The sequence below is a fragment of the Prinia subflava genome, chromosome 1, assembly GCF_021018805.1.
Source record: "Prinia subflava isolate CZ2003 ecotype Zambia chromosome 1, Cam_Psub_1.2, whole genome shotgun sequence".
Taxonomy (NCBI): Eukaryota; Metazoa; Chordata; class Aves; order Passeriformes; family Cisticolidae; genus Prinia; species Prinia subflava.
In genome coordinates, this window is record NC_086247.1 from 132,963,228 (window position 1) to 132,981,872 (window position 18,645).

General features: G+C 38.3%; 1 protein-coding gene across 1 annotated transcript in view; it reads right to left on the bottom strand.

Moving 5' to 3' along the window:
• Positions 1–2,993: 2,993 nt before the first annotated feature.
• ITGA8 (integrin subunit alpha 8) overlaps positions 2,994–18,645 on the bottom strand; it is a 114,614-nt gene continuing 98,962 nt past the window's right edge. Inside the window, exons 28-30 of the mRNA XM_063412969.1 lie at positions 17,693–17,794; positions 8,303–8,425; positions 2,994–7,060 (exon numbers count right to left, since the gene is read on the bottom strand). Of these exons, the coding sequence (XP_063269039.1) occupies positions 6,974–7,060; positions 8,303–8,425; positions 17,693–17,794 (312 nt within the window). The 3' untranslated portion in view covers positions 2,994–6,973. The remainder of the gene's footprint in view (positions 7,061–8,302; positions 8,426–17,692; positions 17,795–18,645) is intronic.

Genomic DNA, 18,645 nt, shown 5'->3' on the forward strand with positions numbered 1-18,645 from the left:
GCTCCTTCTTGGTGGTGCTCACACCCATGCTGCCACTTCCCCTTCTCCTGCAGAACTGCTCAGGAGATCCCACTGAGGGGCTGGTAGTTAAAAGTTCACCAGCTCTGAATGTGCTAGCAAAAGACAATCCAGATTTTTTCTTGCGTTTCATTCCCACTCTCCAGAGAAAGCATTTTTGAGATAATAAAGTCCGCTAACCATGATCTACGTAAGATCAGTATACACTTGACACAACATAACAACTGTAGTGATGACAATGAGGAGTCCACAATATGTTTTACAAGATTTCCTCTTAAAGACATTGCAGTGAGTCAATGGTTTTACACAGATGTTTGCTTAAAATGGCTGGGGGGCCATATTCAGGGTTACTTTGTTCTGCTAAGTTACAGAAAAAAGACTTGGCTGGTTGCTTAGTGAAATAATCTGTAATAGATACCACAGGACTGACTTTTTGTGTATATATGGGCATTAGAAAAGTGGGGTGGAGACTAAACACCCCTTTCCCCCAAATCAAGTAGAATATAGTATCATCAATCACATGGGAATTACTGAAAAGCTGCAGAGATATTCATGAGACAGTAGAGATCCTCAGCATTTTAAACAAGAAGCAGATGTAGAGGAGATGGCACTGATTCTCTACCATCCAAACCAGTTGAGTGTGGAGGAGCCAATGGAGCAAATAATATTAATGAAGCAGCACTCAACAGAGCAGAGCAACATGCTTCAGAAATCTCTGAGGCAAAGCAAATATGTCCAAAGGACTGAAAACTGTTATGGTATTTGCATTTTCTCCTCTTGGGAGAGTAACTGATTTGTCTGACATGTTAGTGAGTGTCTTACACTAAATACAATGACTAAGTGCTTCATTGGTACCATAATATATTAAATGTAGAACAAAAGAACTAGTAAACCTTGAAAATATCAAGCATTCATTACAGCAACATTGAATAGGTGTCATCTTCACTACATCAATTAATTTTTAAATTCCATTGCTGACTTAGTTGTGCCTCCTTTATCTGTTTGCAAAGAATTGTTTTAGTTTAACTACTTGAAACTGGATTTAAACATCAAAGCTTTTTTACATGTATAGAGAAGCTTCTTAGTGCATGTAGCAACACTTGATAAATAAAACCATCCCACTTGTACATCACTTTATTCCTTATGTTTCCTGGGTAAGTGAGGCATAGACAGAAAGTTTCCACAAAGATTTAGTTTCTACTGGTTTGAAAGAAAACTCTTTCTCTTACCTTTAGACAGCACAGTCTGTACCACTACAGTGAAATACGTCACAGTGCCTCAGCAAATACTGAAGACACTCTGAAACAGCAGTGAAGCCAGAAGCTGGAAAATCTTCAAGTGTCATGTCTTTATCACCTCCTTCCTTCTCTCAAAGTCAATGAATACAGTTCTTCACTTAGGAATGGGAGAGATTCACAGTTAGTGCAAGAAGCCTGCCAAAGCTGCAGATATTTTTCCTTTCGTTATCTAATTACTAGGGAAATAATTTTCTTCAAACTTTGCATGAGCAATGAGTCAGTTGGCCACTGTGAAAAAAAAAAATCAAATCACTGTAGTAAATCAATTGTCTCATTTTATTCTGGGGTCACAACTTGTTGTCTCCTGTAGCTGAGCCTTATTTCCAATCCATCCATTTTACTAATCATACTTTCTGATCTTCTGATAAATTCTGAAGCAACTTCTGTTGCTTCTGATCTGTGATAATATCTATGTGTTTAAAGGTTTGATTTCTCCTCTCGACCCTCCTCTTCCTCTCTAAGTTGTTTATACTTAATGTAGTATCCTGCAGCCTCCTTAACTGCTTGACAGCAAGTCCCTTGTGTGCAGTTACCTTGTGTTTATTCTTTTACCCATGGAGCTTGAAGGGCAGGGCTTCCATGGAGTCAGGTTCTCCTCAAGAAAAACAAATCTTTCCTAATTTTAGGCAGTGAGAAAATGTTAGTCTTTGTCCTTCTCCACAAGACAGCTTCTTCTTGGTGTACCAAGACATTCAAGCTGTGAATGTCTCCTACCCCTAGTTTAATGATGTCAGCTACTCATGCTGTGCCTGTTCTCATATACAGGCCACACAGGAGGAGATGATAGACCTGGTTCTTTAAAACAAAATTTTTTGGTTTTCACATTAGTTGGCATGGGAGTATTTGTTACAAACAAAGCCAGAACACTCCCCAAATGAGCTATCTCCTGATGCCTCTTCCAAGCCTAAAATGGAAAAAAAATTAACCCAGATATAAGCCAGGTTCTCCTGTAAGACTTTACTGTTAGTTTAAATCTATTTTATTTTTCAGGTCTTACTATGCTCACCTATCTTTTCTCAAATTCTATTAAAATATTAAAAACCAAAAAAAAATCAGTAAGGCTTTCTGAAGAGCCAAGAACTATCACATAAATTAATACTGTTAAATTTATACAAAGAATAAGAAATCTGTGGAAACTTTTTTGAAACTTTTTGCAACTTTAGAGGTTATTTCCTGGTGTTGCAGGTTTGTGAGAAATGGGCAGACCTTTAGCTGGGAAAATGTTAACCTTTGACCAGGAGAACATCACAAGAGGGATGATGCTTATGCTCTTGCCATACACTTGGTTTGGCTGCTTTACATTTGTCCTGTGCAAGTTTAAAATATGCCCTCCTCTCCCCTCCACTCTCTTTGCTGTGAGAATTTCTTGGTGTTTGGCTTTCACAGGAATGATACCCAGGGCACACCCTGGCCCTCGACAGGAGAAATGCAGAATCTAAGGTTGATGTTTTGTTAATATGACTGAATATGAACTTGGGTAAACTGCTGAAAAGTAAGCTCGCTCCTATAATGCACTGACCATTTCACACAGTATCCTGAATTCTGCTCTGCCACTGTTATCCTCAGTGGCTTCTGGAAAAGTAATACTGTCTGATGCAGTCCAGTTTTGGAAAGAGTTCCTAAAGTCTGCTTTACAAACCCTCACTGAAACAAAGAACAATATACAACCAAATGGAATGTAGTGCATTGGTTAAGTAGAATAACATGTTGAAAACAAACGAAACCATCTGAAAAGCAAGTTGAACAATTACTTCTATTCTTCTTTTCTAAAAGTCACTGTGTACAGTAGGGTAGCCTCTTGAATAGCTAAGTGCCTCTCCAATACAACACACAGGCAAAACAAGAACAGTCCTTCAATATTAAAAGCATTCCTGCTGTGTCACATCATGGTGCCTGCACGAGCTGAATTCGAGACTTTTTATTGTTGAGGCACTGCCATTACACTACATTTTAATATGGATCTTTGCCAACAATCATAAATAAAACACTCATAAACAATTCCTAAAGGCACTGTGTCAGATGGTATTTCATTAAAAAAAGGCTTGCTGAAATGGAGTACCATAGGCCATGGTTGGCTGGGGCTTTCTTTCCCCTGCATATCTCTAGGTGTTTTGTTGGTTCCCAAAAGGCTTTTTAGTTAATGTAAGCTATGTCTACTAGAAGATCCTTCATGCTAATGGATGGAAAGTTCACAGCTAAAACAGAGAAAATCAGTGTTGTTTTCAAGAGCTATCTAATGTGAGAATCCTGTAAAAGCTGTGAGAAACAGGAAAAACTCAAAATGAGTTACAAAATAGTGACAAGAAAAAGATTAACCTATGGTAGATTTAAAATTGTATTTGCTAAATATCTTTAAAGATTAAATCTGTAAGGGAAAACATATTCAAATATAATGTTATGAAAATTCTGAAATTTTCATGAAACACAAAATATGATACAGTCTGCTGCATGGATAAAATAACTGGACAGCCTTTCTTAAATTCAGCAAGAAGCATGTGAAATAAAAGATGAATTTCTCTCTGTTTACTAGACTGCTGTGGTGGTCAGAGCAATGAAGAGTTTTAAAAGACTAATTTTTAAAGTAATCTTCTGTTTTTCCTGCTCTCTGGACTCCTCCCATGTTCTCTGCAATTAGCACCTCACCACATACATTGGGAAGCATAAGGCTGAATTACCTTTACAGAAAGCTGCATTTAGTAACTCATTAAAAAGCTGACATCACTGCAACAAAAGTTCAGTCATGTAGGGATGTGGCAGAGGTTATCATGTAGCACAGTAATAATATACTAGGGGGAAAGATTATGTCAACTCCCTGCTAGTGTCCACATCCAGGATGCAATCTCCCCAAGGAATAAACACTCTTGGCAAGCACTGAAACAGAGAAATCTTCACAAAGCTGTTCGCAATTTGCAGCCAAAACTATTCACAAATGCTGGGAATAGGCTACAGTCCTCGACAACATACAGCTCTAGACATTTCCATGGGGGAAGTTTAATCTACAAGGATGTAGAAATGTAAAACAAAGTATTGCTCAAAGTAACTGTTTGTCAGATCATGTGCCTCTGATTTGGTTTCCAGTGACATTACACAGCTGCAGCCAATGGATTCCAGCCAGGCCTAACAGTCATTGAAGTTCTTTTTTTGTTTAAATTTAGTATCTGATCATGCTTTGCCCGTCATTAAAATGGAGAGTAATTGCTCAAAAGTGAACCGTAGAAGTTACAACTGCAAAGAACTTCTTAGGTCACCTAGTCCCATCCTCAGAGCAATGCAGGATTGAAAACACATTGCAAGAAATACTGAACAGCACTGTATTAGTTTTCCTTCCCCCCCACCCCCCATTCCATTTTTCCTTTATTGTAATTGTTATCAGTATATTAAAAGTTTAAAAAACAACCACAAATGCCAGTGTAAACATGCTTCAGGTATATAAGTAATATAAAGTATTGCACATACAGAAAGTCCTATGTTCAGTATCTCCTTATGGTGCTATTTCATCAGAGTTGTGCAGATGACGTGATTACAATGAGCTGCTGATATTATTTCTGAAGCTGCTACACACAACAATTAAATATTTACAAAAGCTGGAAGCTCACTTTTTTCTTCATGGAAGGATGGTTTTGCCTGGAATATGTGGGATGTGCAAATAAGGGACAGGCTTGCTTTGTGGTGATATTTATCAACTGATGTCTCTAGTCTACAAGGGATCAGCTCAAAACCATCTGGGGGAAGGAGATTGTTAGTGGTTTTCTGGGGGACTGGAAGTTGTCAGGCCTCCCCATCCCTAGGAAACAGAGGTGCTTGCTTTGTGAAGCACATATGTACTTCACCCCTGTGTTCAGAGCCACGTCTCCTTCTCTCCATAAGTCTTGTGGGCTCACTGCAGCTGATAAGCTAAAGACTCTGTAAAGGTCTTCTAGCAAATTTGCCTTAGATATGAAGATGTAACACAGCTCCTGCTTGAATTTCCCAGGTCAAGAAATGATAGAACTGTAAAATCTCGTGTCAGACTGGCAGAACTGACAATGTCTCATGACTACTCCGATCTTGAAGTATTAGGAAGCAGAAGGGCAGTTGTTTAAAAGGAGCCAGAAAGTGGCAGAACGGATGAGGCCATTTACCACTTGGGTAGCTGAGATGGATTGGAAAGAAAGGGAACTGAGGAGAAGGTATGTAGTGTGTATGTTTCATAAAATGAACAATCCCTCCTGAAGTTTACACGATATTGCTGTTTTGACACTCACAGGCAGCACTGGAAGGCTCAAGCATTCACAAAAAAAATTTGCACAGATCAGGCCTAGGGCCTCTGCTGAGATAAAGACCATTTGCTGATAGAAGGGAATGAATGAAACATACCTTCTTTGGAATCCTAAACTCAGAAAAAATAATAAATACTAAATGTTTATTTTTACTCTTTACCTCAAGATCTCTTTCTTTCTTTTTGTTCATGCTTGGTTGGCTGGCTCCTATTTTTCTGAATAAATACAAATCCTGTCACCCTTTCCTGCAAGACTTTACTTAAAAAATTATTTTATTAAGCCCTACACTTTGCCAAAAGCATTACTTTTAAGAGCTGCCAGCTTATCAACTGAGAAATGAAAAAGGCAAAGATTTCTTTAGGTGAACAATTATGGCAGTAGCTGTTCCATTTTAAGAAGCAATTTCAACAAAGTAACAGGGCAAAGGCCAAGAAAATTTGCCCATGCCCCAACCCTCCCAAGCCTTTTCAATATCACCAGTGTGGCTGTGATAATTTAAAACAGTGCTTCAGAAATGACTGTATCCTGTTCAGTGTACAGCTGCCAGCCATCAGCAAAGCAAGGACAGGGTAACTCATCCCTGCTCTATACTGTGCATGGATTTAGTTATCTGGGTGTGATACTGCCAGCTCTGGGCTGAAAGAGATACAATGTGTGCTTGCTTAGCATATGTCCCATCATGTAAAGTGTTCCATAAATCTGCTTTGCAAAACACCTTGTAGCCAAGGAGGTTGTGTTCCGGTTGTACACTGCGTTTACTCTTCTATTTACATGCAAAGTAAGTACGTGATTTCTATTATTTTTTCCTTTCTTCTCTCAAAATCTATGTTGATGATTATATCAGATACTTATTCCAAAAAGGTGGAAAAATAAATAATTGTGCCCCATCTATAAAGTTATTTATAGACTACCTTTGTGTTTCAGAAGTACTTTCACAGTACTTATATATTGCCTGTCTCCCTGAGCCGTAATTTCATAGAAGTTCTTAGGGAGGTTTCAAAGGTACTCTGTATGATACAGTAGCATTCAGAAGGTTTGTCCTGCTTCATCTTCTAGACAATACAGCAACGAAGGCATTCTCTCCTTGAGAGATTTGGGCTTGTTCTGGAAGCATCTCAGTATACCACACGTGCTCAGAAGCATCTGCTGAAACATAGACTCACTGGAATATGGGATAAACATGTTCAGTGGAGAGTATGTTTATAAGGCAGTGATAAGTTGCTTTCTTTGGCAAGGATGGCCATCATGTGGCATGTTCTCAGAACATTGCATAGATCAGATTGACACCACGTCACTTGCAGGTACAAAGGAAGGCTGATTGGAAGGAATCTTTCATTTAATCCTCATCGTGTTTCTAGTCTCTCAGGCAGGATTCTGACGAACTGTCACTCTCTTCCTTTATGCATCAGTAGTCTTGTTACTTGTCAGCTGTTGCCTGTCAGCCATGTCATCTTGAGGAGGTCTAGCTCTGTCAAAGAAGCCACACTGCAGAAAACAATCAACAGAAACAAAGATGTCATGGTAAGACAGCCACAGGAAGACTCAGCTGCAGTTTGATTCTTCACTCAGGCAACCTGAAATGTTAGGCACAATGTATAGCAGGCTGAGAGACTGTGAAGACATTTTATTTCTATCCAAATCATTCCCAATGAAAGTTTTAGATGCAAGGCATTGAGTTCCAAAGCACAGCTTAAAAAATACAAATTATATGAAAGCTGTCTTTGCAGGAGATGTAAAGTTGGCCTGAATGCTGGTATGGACTGATGCTAACGAGAAATCTGCTCCTCTCAGTTCAGCAATGTGCTCATTCAGAAACGAGTTTTAGACTGACAAGCAGTAATAAGAGAAGTGTAATATATGTTGGGAAATATCCACAGGACAGTGTTGTGACCTAGTGTAAAGATGAGATTCCTCCCACCTTACCTGAACTGCCTAAAAGTCACTCTTTTAGTTGAAAGGTTAAAATTTCACAAGTGGTTAACGGAAGGTACCACCAAAAGGTAATTTCTCTTCTCCTTGCATGTTTAGACATAGCTTTTTGCTGCTGCTACCTGACCAGGTAAAGCTGGGAATATAGCATAGGCTGTAAACCTAACCATAACCTTTAGGCAGCTGAAGACACGTAAACCATATCATAACATAAGGAATTATTTCAATCTTATTTTTAATGTGAACTGAGAGGATGGACAAAGGCTACACTGGCTCCCTGTATATAGCAGTTTCCAGTTAATTTGTCTTAAAACTTGTGAAAGGAGTCTAACAATCAACACAAAAATAGAAAACTTTGGAAAGCAAAATATATGATCTATTAATATAAAAGGAAATCTTCTAAAAATTAATTCTCAGAACTGGGAGTGTTGTTCCATACCGACAAAAACTGGAAATTCCTGAATTATTCAGAGAAAACAAAGTTAGAGTAACTTCTTTTTGAACCTAAACATCCTGAAATAGAGGATCATAGGTCTTGGGAAACAGAGCCAAGCTCTATATGCCCATTTGTAACCAAGTTTCAATAATAAACGAGGACTTTGAAAACAAGTTCCCTGCATAAAGGTCAATCACACTAGCATGTCAGAAATGCCAAAACAAAAAAGACACGTGTACTGTTGCTTTTGCTCCAAACTCTTAAAGATCTCAAAATTCTAGCCTCTGTTTTTATCTGTTAGAATCTTTCAGTATTTTCAGGGTTTTTTTAAAGGCGACAGTAACAGAAATAATGGAACATACCTTCCATAAAGCAAGGGTCAGCAGAGCTAGTACTAGTAGTCCAAGAAGTATGGCTAGTATTATAACCCATAAAGGGATCTCAAAGGAGACATTTGGAGTGGACCAAATGACAGATGTTCTGATCTGCAATGAAAGGAATACACTTCATGAACAAAAATGAAACAAGTAAAGCAAGTTCAGTAGTAGAATACAGAGGTTAGAAGCATCGACTTCAACAGCATTTTGCATATTAGAAATACACATTGACCTAAATTTTCCCATGTTGGCTTCATTTATTGTGATTTCCCTTCCACTTGTTCATGATAATTACTAGAAATGGAATTCATGCATATAGAAGTCTTGTCATATCAGACATATGACTAATTTTCCTATAATACAGAGTGGCAAAAAAAAAAAAAAGCCCTTTTGTGCAGATGCTTCACAAACATTCAAGGAGCAAAGTTCTGCTCACATGCTGGTACAGCTTAGGCCAAATCACTGAACTGCATTGAATTACTCCCAAATAATGGTTGATTTTGGCCCAAACTCTTAATTCAAACCACAGTAGATAACAACTACATTTTTCTTATTTTAGTTTCTGCTGACATACCAGTATACTTTTTTCTGATGATTTGCATTTCAGCTAAGCTGTCCAAAAATGACACTCAAGCAGTGTGTATTGTCCTTGTGATGAAGCCTAACACACAGTATGATGTTATCCTCATTAAAAGAAGCCAACCATACGGACTATTTCCTAAATGTGAAACAAGCGTGAAATGCGCTCTCTCATTGTCTGAGGCTCTACAAAGCAGTTGACATCAGTTATCAAAGGTTTTAATTGACTTGGCAAATCTCTTTAGACCTTCATGTGGACAAAGAGTAGTAATAACCCTTATGTATTTCTCCTTTTGGGGACATCCACATTCTCCTCCTTACTCTCCTTTCCATACCTTGTACAAAATTTATTATATGCTCTCAGGCTCTGCTTGGAAGGCTCCTCATCAGTCTCACTGAATATTTGCTCTGTCCCTGCTACTCCCAAGTGGGAAGGAATGAGTTTGGGCTTTCCTTAGCTCTTCTGACACAATTATACCCCTTCAGTTTTAGTTTATTTTCTCTTTGTTGTTAGCCTAGGAAGTTATTTCTCTCTGGGGTTTTCTCTTGGACCTCTCTCATTTACTCCTAGTCTCCCTTAAACAGGATAAGTATGTGACAGATGGAAGTTATTTGCTTTATGACATGATGAAATCAGTTTGCAAAGAAACTGATGACACAAACTCTCAAATGATATTCCTCTTCTGTACTCAAGGTAGAGATAGGAAATCTACTCTTTTTAATCAGTTTCTTGGCTATTGTCTAGTCCCTAAGCTGCACTCATTGTAAATCTCATTGTAAATTTTCTATTTTTTTTCCTCTATTATTTTAGTAATTGATGCACTAGAAGGTTAACAAAATACTAATTTCTAATTTGTTAATTGAAGGAACAGCAGCCTAAGTTTTAAGAATGGACACAACTCCGTAATTCAGCTGAAAACTGTTTCCATTCCCATCCTTCTCACTTCTCTCCTTGAAGATGGCAAATTTAATAATTTAATCCTTTCTGCAACATCCAGTACTTTCCACTCTTACTTTTTCTTGTGATCAGCATTCTTTCATAGACTTTTCATTCTGAAAGCACCAGTAGATCTGTCTTCCAGCTACTGTCAGGCTTAACTGGAAGACACTTTTGAATAGTCCTTTTCACTTTCTTCATCTGTGCAGCCAACTGCTCGCTACTCTGACACAGTGCTTACAGAAATGGCAGTCTGGTGAGCTCTACTGATGAACATATTTTTTACAGTATCCCTCACCGGGAAACAAAATGTAGGGACAAACTTTCTATGTAGGAAACCACTTGCTTTCTACCAAAGCTTACACTGAGGGCTACACAGAAAATTCCAAGACACTGCTCAGTTCTGGAGTCTGCACTTTAACATTGACTCTGAAGATGAAGTACTTGCAGTGCTGGCCATACCATTGTTGATCTAACAAACACAGCTAATATACATCTTTGGAGCAGCAGTCATAAGTCTAAAATATTTTAAAAAGATAACATCTAGAAAGAATAAATATGAGAGCTAATTAAAGCAAGAAAAAAAAAAGAATTTAAGGCAAATAGCATTAATAAAACAACCCATGAAATGTCACCCAGATGTCCCAACAGATATCCTGATGGGCTGATCAAGTGATCAATCATGCCATTGCAGGAATACCATTCCCTCTTCCAGCCTCCTCTTTGGGTTGCTTCTTAACCACTGCAAAATTTCATAGGCTCTCTGCATCATTAAATTCAGCTAGAGCAGAGCTCATCTAGTAAGGACAAAATGTTCTTGAATGGCTCTACTTGTGTCTCAGAGTGGCATTAAAATGCAAGGGCAGAGAAAATGAGAGAAGGGTCATCTGAAGTGTCTGCAGAGATTCTTCCCAAGAAAAGCCAATTAAGGAAAAAGATGATTTTAAGTAAAAGGTTAACTGACCAGGGAAAACAGAAAGGATGCAATTACAAGGCGTTGCTTGAAGCCTGTAGAAAACAATGAGCTTAGCTGTCTGACGAAAAAAGCATCTCCATTCTGCTGCTTGAAACTCATGAACGCTGCCCTGAAGCACACCTGATCACATACAGCACAAGAGTTGGGAAGTGCTGATGAAAATTCATGGGCCCCAAGACAGCAAAAATGGACTGATTCAAAAAGCCCAACTCATTCACAATGTGCACTTCCTGTGTTGGAAAACTCTGAGGTAGTACATAGAGGAAGTTACAAATTTTAATTATTGTTTGGAAAAGACCTGACACTATCAACATACAGATAGCATATCTAAGATTTGAGCTTCACTACTGTTTGTCTTTGTAACACTATCACTTGCCTGAGCACGTTGCTGTGAATCTGGAGCACTAACGTGAAAGACTGCTTACTAAAACCATCTTAAAACAGCAGAAAAAATAAAAGGCAAGCACTGCTTTCTGTTGTCTCAAGTTAATGAAATGACTGACTCCATTTTACAGCAAGACCAAACCACAGGGAAGACCCATTTACATACAAAGACTTTATTTTACCAGTTCTGCTACTGATAGCTTCAGCCAAATTGCTAGGTGGCATAATGTGACTGAGATAAATACAAGAGGAAATGGAAGCCAGCACTGCTGGTTTATGGTGGATTGTAGAACATCAGTAAAACAGAACAAAAAGATTCTGACAAGCTGCTGGCTAGGTATGGATGGCTTGATAGACGGACAGTCATCCTGGGTCTGACCAGGAAAGGGTTAATTTTTGGAGTGGTCTGGAGGGGGCTCAGCTAGGACCTGGAGGTTATGCTATAACCTCCATTATTGCCTGAGGCAGGGGAAGGGAGTCTCTTCCACAGTGCCTCCCAGTGGAGTAAGCCTAGCTGAGGGGGCTGTCGGGAATTGTCTATTGTTAGGGAGCTTCCCTGTCAATCTTTCCTTTCTTGTTCCCTCTGTCATTAGTATTGTTGTTTCTGTTAATCTTCATATCCCACTGCTGTTTCCTGTAAATTGTTTTTATCTCAGCTCGTGATCTCTACATTTTGTACCTTCAATTTGTATTTCCATCCTGCTGCAGGGTGAGAGGGAAGGGAAAGCATGGAAGCAAGCAAGCAAGTGGTGCATGGTTTGCAGAGTCACAGTGGGATGACTAGATTGGGGAGTACCATTCATACACCATGACAACAGTCTACTGAAATTGTACATCCTGAATATAGAAATTATCTGAGTGAGCAAGTACTTCCTTCCAAAATTTCTTCCTCTTGGAGTAGGAAGAAATTTTGGTTTACAGATTTCTACAGATAGTATCTGACTGAACCACATCTGGTTCCTTGGGCACCAAGTCCACTTTAACCCAATCTAAGGTCACTACTTCAGCACCACAGGTGCTGTGAGACAGGGATGAAGTGAGCTGCTATGTGATGTTCAGGTCTGAATAGCTCATAGGGCAGCATATGACTGCATAGAAGCAGAGCAACAACTAGACTCTTAATGTGTGTCAGTTCACTCTTCAAAATTAGGTAGGGTCAATCCAGACTTCAAAGCATGTTCGAGATCCTCCTGAAATCAATGGAAACAGACTATTTCATTAGGGATAATAGATTTCATTAGGTTTTGGATAAAGCTGACAGTAGTATATGCAACTACAAGTATACATGTTGCCTTTCCATGCCTTCTTGTATGTGCTACTTCTACATGTTTGCTGTATTTGTGTGTTGTGTTTCCTCTTAGGCTATGAAAACAATAAGACAAGCTAGCTCTTCTTCTGATATCTACAGACCACCTATCCCCATGGATCCAGACAAGGACGTGTGGATTTTCCTGGGGATGCAAAACAATTATGAGAGGCGTAGCAGCACTCAGGCTTGCTTGTGCTGCCTGTGTCCAGAATCATTGTTCCCTTCCTCCTCCTGTCATTCTGCCTTTACAGACAGTCAAGTGTAACTTGTGGTTTAATTTCAGTAGCTCATCTGGAGCTTAACAAATGTTGAAACATAAACAAGAATTTGTAGTCTTAGAGAACAGCAGGGTACAATATTCATAATTCTTAGACTATCAGCAATGAGCAGAAGAGACAGCAGAAATGAGGTCTATCCTGTATCAAGCAGAACTCTGCTGCAAAGCTGGCACATTCTCTTCTTTTTTAACCTGAGTGAAGCCAATGTTAATGAAATATTTGCCCGCTAAACTCTTGAAGCCATCCTGTCACACCCACACCCTTTTCCCATGAATCCTTCTCAGTCTTAGGTTTTAAAAGCAAGGGGATGGTTGTGTTAAGTACTTGAGATTTATTTCCTGAGCAGGGGATTATATGTAGGCATCAGTCTCACTCCTGCCTGTGTGCATTACCAGTAGGATATATTCCCCCTGGGCTGCCACCCTTTATACTCTACACAAAGACTTGCAAGGCTACTAATGCAACTGCTTATGAACAGTTTGACAGTCCAAGTCCTGAACACCCACAGAGTTGAGGCAGAAGCTGGAGGGGAAGACAGAAACAAAACATTCCTTCAGTTCTATCTGCCTTGTTTCACCCTTTTTACAGAGGACTGTCACGTCTTCACCCCATGCTGTCCACAACAGTTTTACATATGATTTTGATTTAAAACAAGTTTGTATTTTCAGCTTGGATTTCTGTTCTTCTCCATGTGGTAGGTTTAGTACTGCAGGATCAGAGCCAGGGAATGTTTCCATCTAAGGTGGCCAATATTAAGTGGAATTTTTACACAAGTGTTGCATGTTGACACTGTGCTTTAGATGTGTGTTGGCTTTCCTCTCTGTTCAGGACAAGACTTTATGCTGAACACTGAAAACAATGCTTGCTTCCCTGTCAGGTGGGTGAAAAGCACATCTCATAGACTTGAGAGGACCCATCTGATTTCTGACACTGCTGAACATCTCACACCTTTAGTACCCAAAGGGTGCCAAAGAATGCCATCTGCCTCAGGCACTGAGATGAGGGTGAAGTCAACCCAAGAGTTATGGAGAGAGCCTTTGTTTGCTATTGGAAATAAAATCTATGCTGATCTCAGAACAGATGCCATCAGATGGTCTTAACTTCATAACCCCTCTTGTGGTGCAATGAAAGTGATTTCTTGCTTATTAAAGTGTCCTTTTGGAGAGGTTTTTAAAATGTGCTTGTTTAAAAATGTGCCATAGTTAAGCTCAATGTAAGTAGATAAAATAATTATGAGGGGTTTTGCCACTGTATTTTGTCCAGTTGGATTTTGCTTCTGATACTGGTGTTAGTGTGTCTTCAAAATAGTCTTTGATTCCTCTGGAAGGGAGCACTAAGCACAGCACATGTGGTAACCTGCTTGTTCTCAGGCACTTCCTTGTGTATAGATGGGAGTTAGGTTGGACTGGGAGTTAGGTGCAAACTTTCAGCATCTGTGGTCAGAATTCAGTGCATGCAAGTGGGATTCTAACAAAGTAATCTTTTCCTCCTTGGTTCTTTAAAAGACACAGTTTAAAAAAGAAAAATAACTTCTCCATAATTTATTCTGCTACTTCAAGAAATAGCAGCTAAATTAATTATTATTCTAGTGCTGCTGCTTTTGCTGCCCATGATTCCTTTAGTCTTCAGAAATTTTCTTTACAGAGGCTGAGAAAAGGAATTCTTTTGTACTCCTACATGTCCCCATCCAACCATTACAGCATGACGTTCTTATATGTTCTCAAAAAATTCTCAAAATAAAGTGTAAAAGCTCCATCAAGCTTGAAGTAACATTTGTGTTTACACATTACAAATGATTATGCAAATATATTTCATGAGGAATATAAGCTTGTTTAAAGCACTATCACCATGTAATAGCTAAAAAAAGTTATAGGCCTTAGTCTGAAACCAATGCTACTCACTGGTCAAACAGTTTAGACTAAAGGCATCCACAGTGAAAATCCTATCAAACGTTTAAGAAAAGCAACCATATTTTATTAACTCCCAAACTGGCTCAAGAATCATAAATTAAAATAGAGGAAATTGCTGCTTATTTAGCTTTGTCCTTTTTGCAATAGGAAGTACTTTCATGTTGCAAATGAAATTTACCAAGTAAGACAGTATTATTTACCACAATAATACTTGTAGCAAAAAAATGAAAATTTTCTCTTGAATGAAATAGCTTTTAGCAGGGAAATTCAACCAGTTGTATAATATATGGTTGCAATTCTAGGACTATCAAAATTAATGGAAATACTGTGATAGATGTCAGCTGATTCTGGTTTAAGCTCCATGCTAATTTTCTGTTTGATGCATTTTCATACTCATGTTTTACTAAAAGAGATCCAGACTTTCCTACATTTACCTAATGTTTCACATACCTTTCTATCATGACCCTGCCTTCAAGATCCATGTTGTCCAAGACCTGTATTCCATGATGATAAAGTCCTCAGAGCTACAAATAGGACTACATGACTCTGTAGGTTACTGATGTGTATGGAATTATTCATGCTATTAAAACTAAAAGTAAATATCAGCCTGCATATTGGAATCCAGCACTATATGAATTAAACAAAGGACATATGCTCTATTCTTTAAAATATATTATCTTCTTTATATAAACCTTAAGTGCTAACTGATTATTAGATATATACTTCTGAAAATTGATTTTAAAAGTATTTAAATCTTTCTTCCACTTCCATCTTTTCATTATCTGAAGGAAAACCATAAAACTTGAAATAAATCTTTGAAAACTTTTAAAACACAACTAGTGATCTTTTTCAGAAGGAGCAAAAATATTAAGCTTTGCCCAACTTCAAGGAAATATTTCTTCTTGCAAGTGGAACATCAAAGAACTGGTGCATATAACACATCAAGCTGTAGAGCTGGCAAGCATCCACTGCCATGTCCAGATATGAAACGACATAAAAGCGTTATCATTTTTCAACATTTTACAGTTGCCATTACAGGCACTTTGCTGTAAATCATCTGCTGCAAATAACAAGCATTATACTGGCTAGAGTAAGAGAATGAAATGCTTATCTGATCATTTGGTAGATCATCTGACACTTTTTGAGAACAGCAGGCTATCACCTGGGGTAAAGCACTCCAGTCCAGATGAAGGCCCCACTATCCACAGAATTCTGCACATGTGTTTCTGGTATGGAACACATGCTGCAAGAAAATAAAAAAGAGCTCGAGTATATCTGTCAGCTTGGTGCCTTTGAACCGTTCTGGATGAATACTGCACTAAGCACCAATCCTCTCTAGTGGAATCGTGGTTCTACTGGTGATGGAGGTTGGAGTCACTGTGCACACAAGAACCAAGATTCTATCTTGTGTTTTCCCAGAGCAAGTATCAATCAACCATTCAATCCGTGCATGTACAAAACAAAACTTTATAGCCTGTATCCTCTGAAATATACTCAAAGTAAGCTATAAAGTGTATTATTCTTCGGGGTTTCTAAGAAAGTATTCTGTCCCTACTACTACACCTCAACAGACAGATATGATGTATTTCAACCACAATTCAACCCAGCAAACTTACCTTTTACAAGAAGGAATGTAACTGACGAATCTTTATAAAGATGAGAACATTAAGCCTTAAAATTTTAGATTACTCTTACACCAGAATCAATTTTTGCCACCCTATTTTATTTATTTCTATCATTAATGACAAAATTGAGTGATTTTTAACCATGGTATTAGACACCATAAGAAGCAAATTACTTTAAAGTGCTCCCCAAACCGAATCCTTGGGCACCAGCGAACAATTAAATCAAACTTATGCCTCCAAAATTAATCTTTCATATAGTACTCCAGGCCCATACAAATGCCCGCAAATAATGCAAGTACTTTAGCATCTATCTATCACTTCTGTAAGGATTAGCAAGTACATTTGTATCTTGCACTTGATGTGCTGTGAGGTGGAAATCCTAGAAAGGCATATAGACCTTCCTGAAAATCAGGGTATAAAAGAAGCTTAATACAGATAAGAGAGAAGTTGCTGTAGACAATGCACAAGCTTGTGTGAGAAAACTGCTGACTGGGAGAAGAGTGAGATTTCTAATCCTGACAGAAACATGATTCTGGATTTTGCATAACAATTTCCTTCAAATTTTTTTTTTTGCCCTAAACAAATTAACTAGAGAGGGCACCAATTTATTGGAAAAACCTTTTTTTCTGACCTAGAGACGGTGCTCCTAAGAGGGGTTTTAAAAGATTTTACTCAATTTTTCAGTCTCATGTGAAGGGTGAGACAATACACATGTTACAATTCATCCCATCAAAATCAGAAGCCAAACTATTTTCTAGTTAAAATACATTATAAGCATTTTTTGGCCTATCAGCTTTTGCCACACAATGCTGCTAATGATTCTAAGCCAATCATCTATTAAAATGCCCCACATAGGTCTTGCTACAATACAACTTTCATAGTTCTAATTCTCCAAAGTATCTAGTCTATTTGCAAGGTCATAATTTGAAACTTGTTTCTAGTACAGTTTCTCTCTCAACAATGTCTGTCCTATTTCATGTCATTTCTAAGTCAGCATACTCAAACTTTGCATACAAATGCACAAGACTATGTAAGCTCCTGTCTGACTTTAGGAATTCTCTACAAAACCGTTTCCCACACTAGATACTTGCTTTCACAGTTCTGTTTTCTTTTGGGTGAAAAATCCATCCTAATTGCAATAAAGCAGTCTGCTCATGAGTTCAGCAAGAAAATATTTTAAAATGTAATTAGAATCATGTATCATCAACTTCTATAGAAAGCAATGAAGTTATTTCCTTTAGGTATTACTTCAGGAATTTACACTTGAAACACAGGAAAGACCAATCTCAGTATTTTCATCTATAAGAACTTTCACAGCTGTGATCAGAGTCACCAGTACATGTGCTTCAAACAAAGAAATAATTTTCAGTTACTTACTGCTATGCTTCCCTCGGGGAGCTTTGCTGGTTGCACTTTATATGGCATGCTCTTAACTTCAAAGGAAACATTGGAAGAAAGACTATACAGATAATTCTTTCTCTGAAATGATAGAAAAAAAGAAATTATCACACCATGTTTATATTTAAAAGCATTATGAAAGACAAACAGACAAAAAAACCCAGAGCATTGATTTCATAATCCAAAGATGGTTTCTTTTGGTGAAGACTGCAGGAAGATTGAGACCTGTATGTTTACATGAGATAAATACAGCATAAAGCTGCAATACAAAGGGCATATGTTCAAAATGGGGAAGAAGGGTTATATACAGAAAGATACATACAGTTGCTTCTCATATTTCTCTCACAAATAGTTGAGTTAAAAGTATAGGCAAAGTTTATGAGGTGTCTAGCTTTTAAACCCTCACCTCTGCTGACCAAGCTCAACAACCAACATGGATATATTGAGAATATTTACAGGCTTATGTTGAGACCGGGTTGGTAGAGCTTCCAAGAAATGCCTGTGCCTTCCCACCAAACAATAGAAGGAACAACCATCTTTGAACTTCATTTACACAGAATCACAGAGTAGTCTGGGTTGGAAGGGCCCTCTGGCAATCAGTCAGTCCAACTCCTCTGCCAAGGGAGAGTCACCTAGACCAAGCTACACTTAGAATGTGATTGATTTCCTATTGCAGTAGAGCTCAAAAATCCTACTCACCTTGCTCATTTACTAAGTTGTGTCAATGTGAGATGAGTGTACAGCAGCCATTGTTTAACTGGCTACCTAGTAAAATATTTATATAACTGTCATTAAGCATTTCAACAAACCCAAAGAAGTGCAGACAAAACGTGCAATTGATTTTCTGAGTGACACTACATGCAACTTGTATGTCCCTTCCCATGTAAATCTGGGGTAGCGATAGGGATCTCCTTTGAAAGTGCTTCGATATT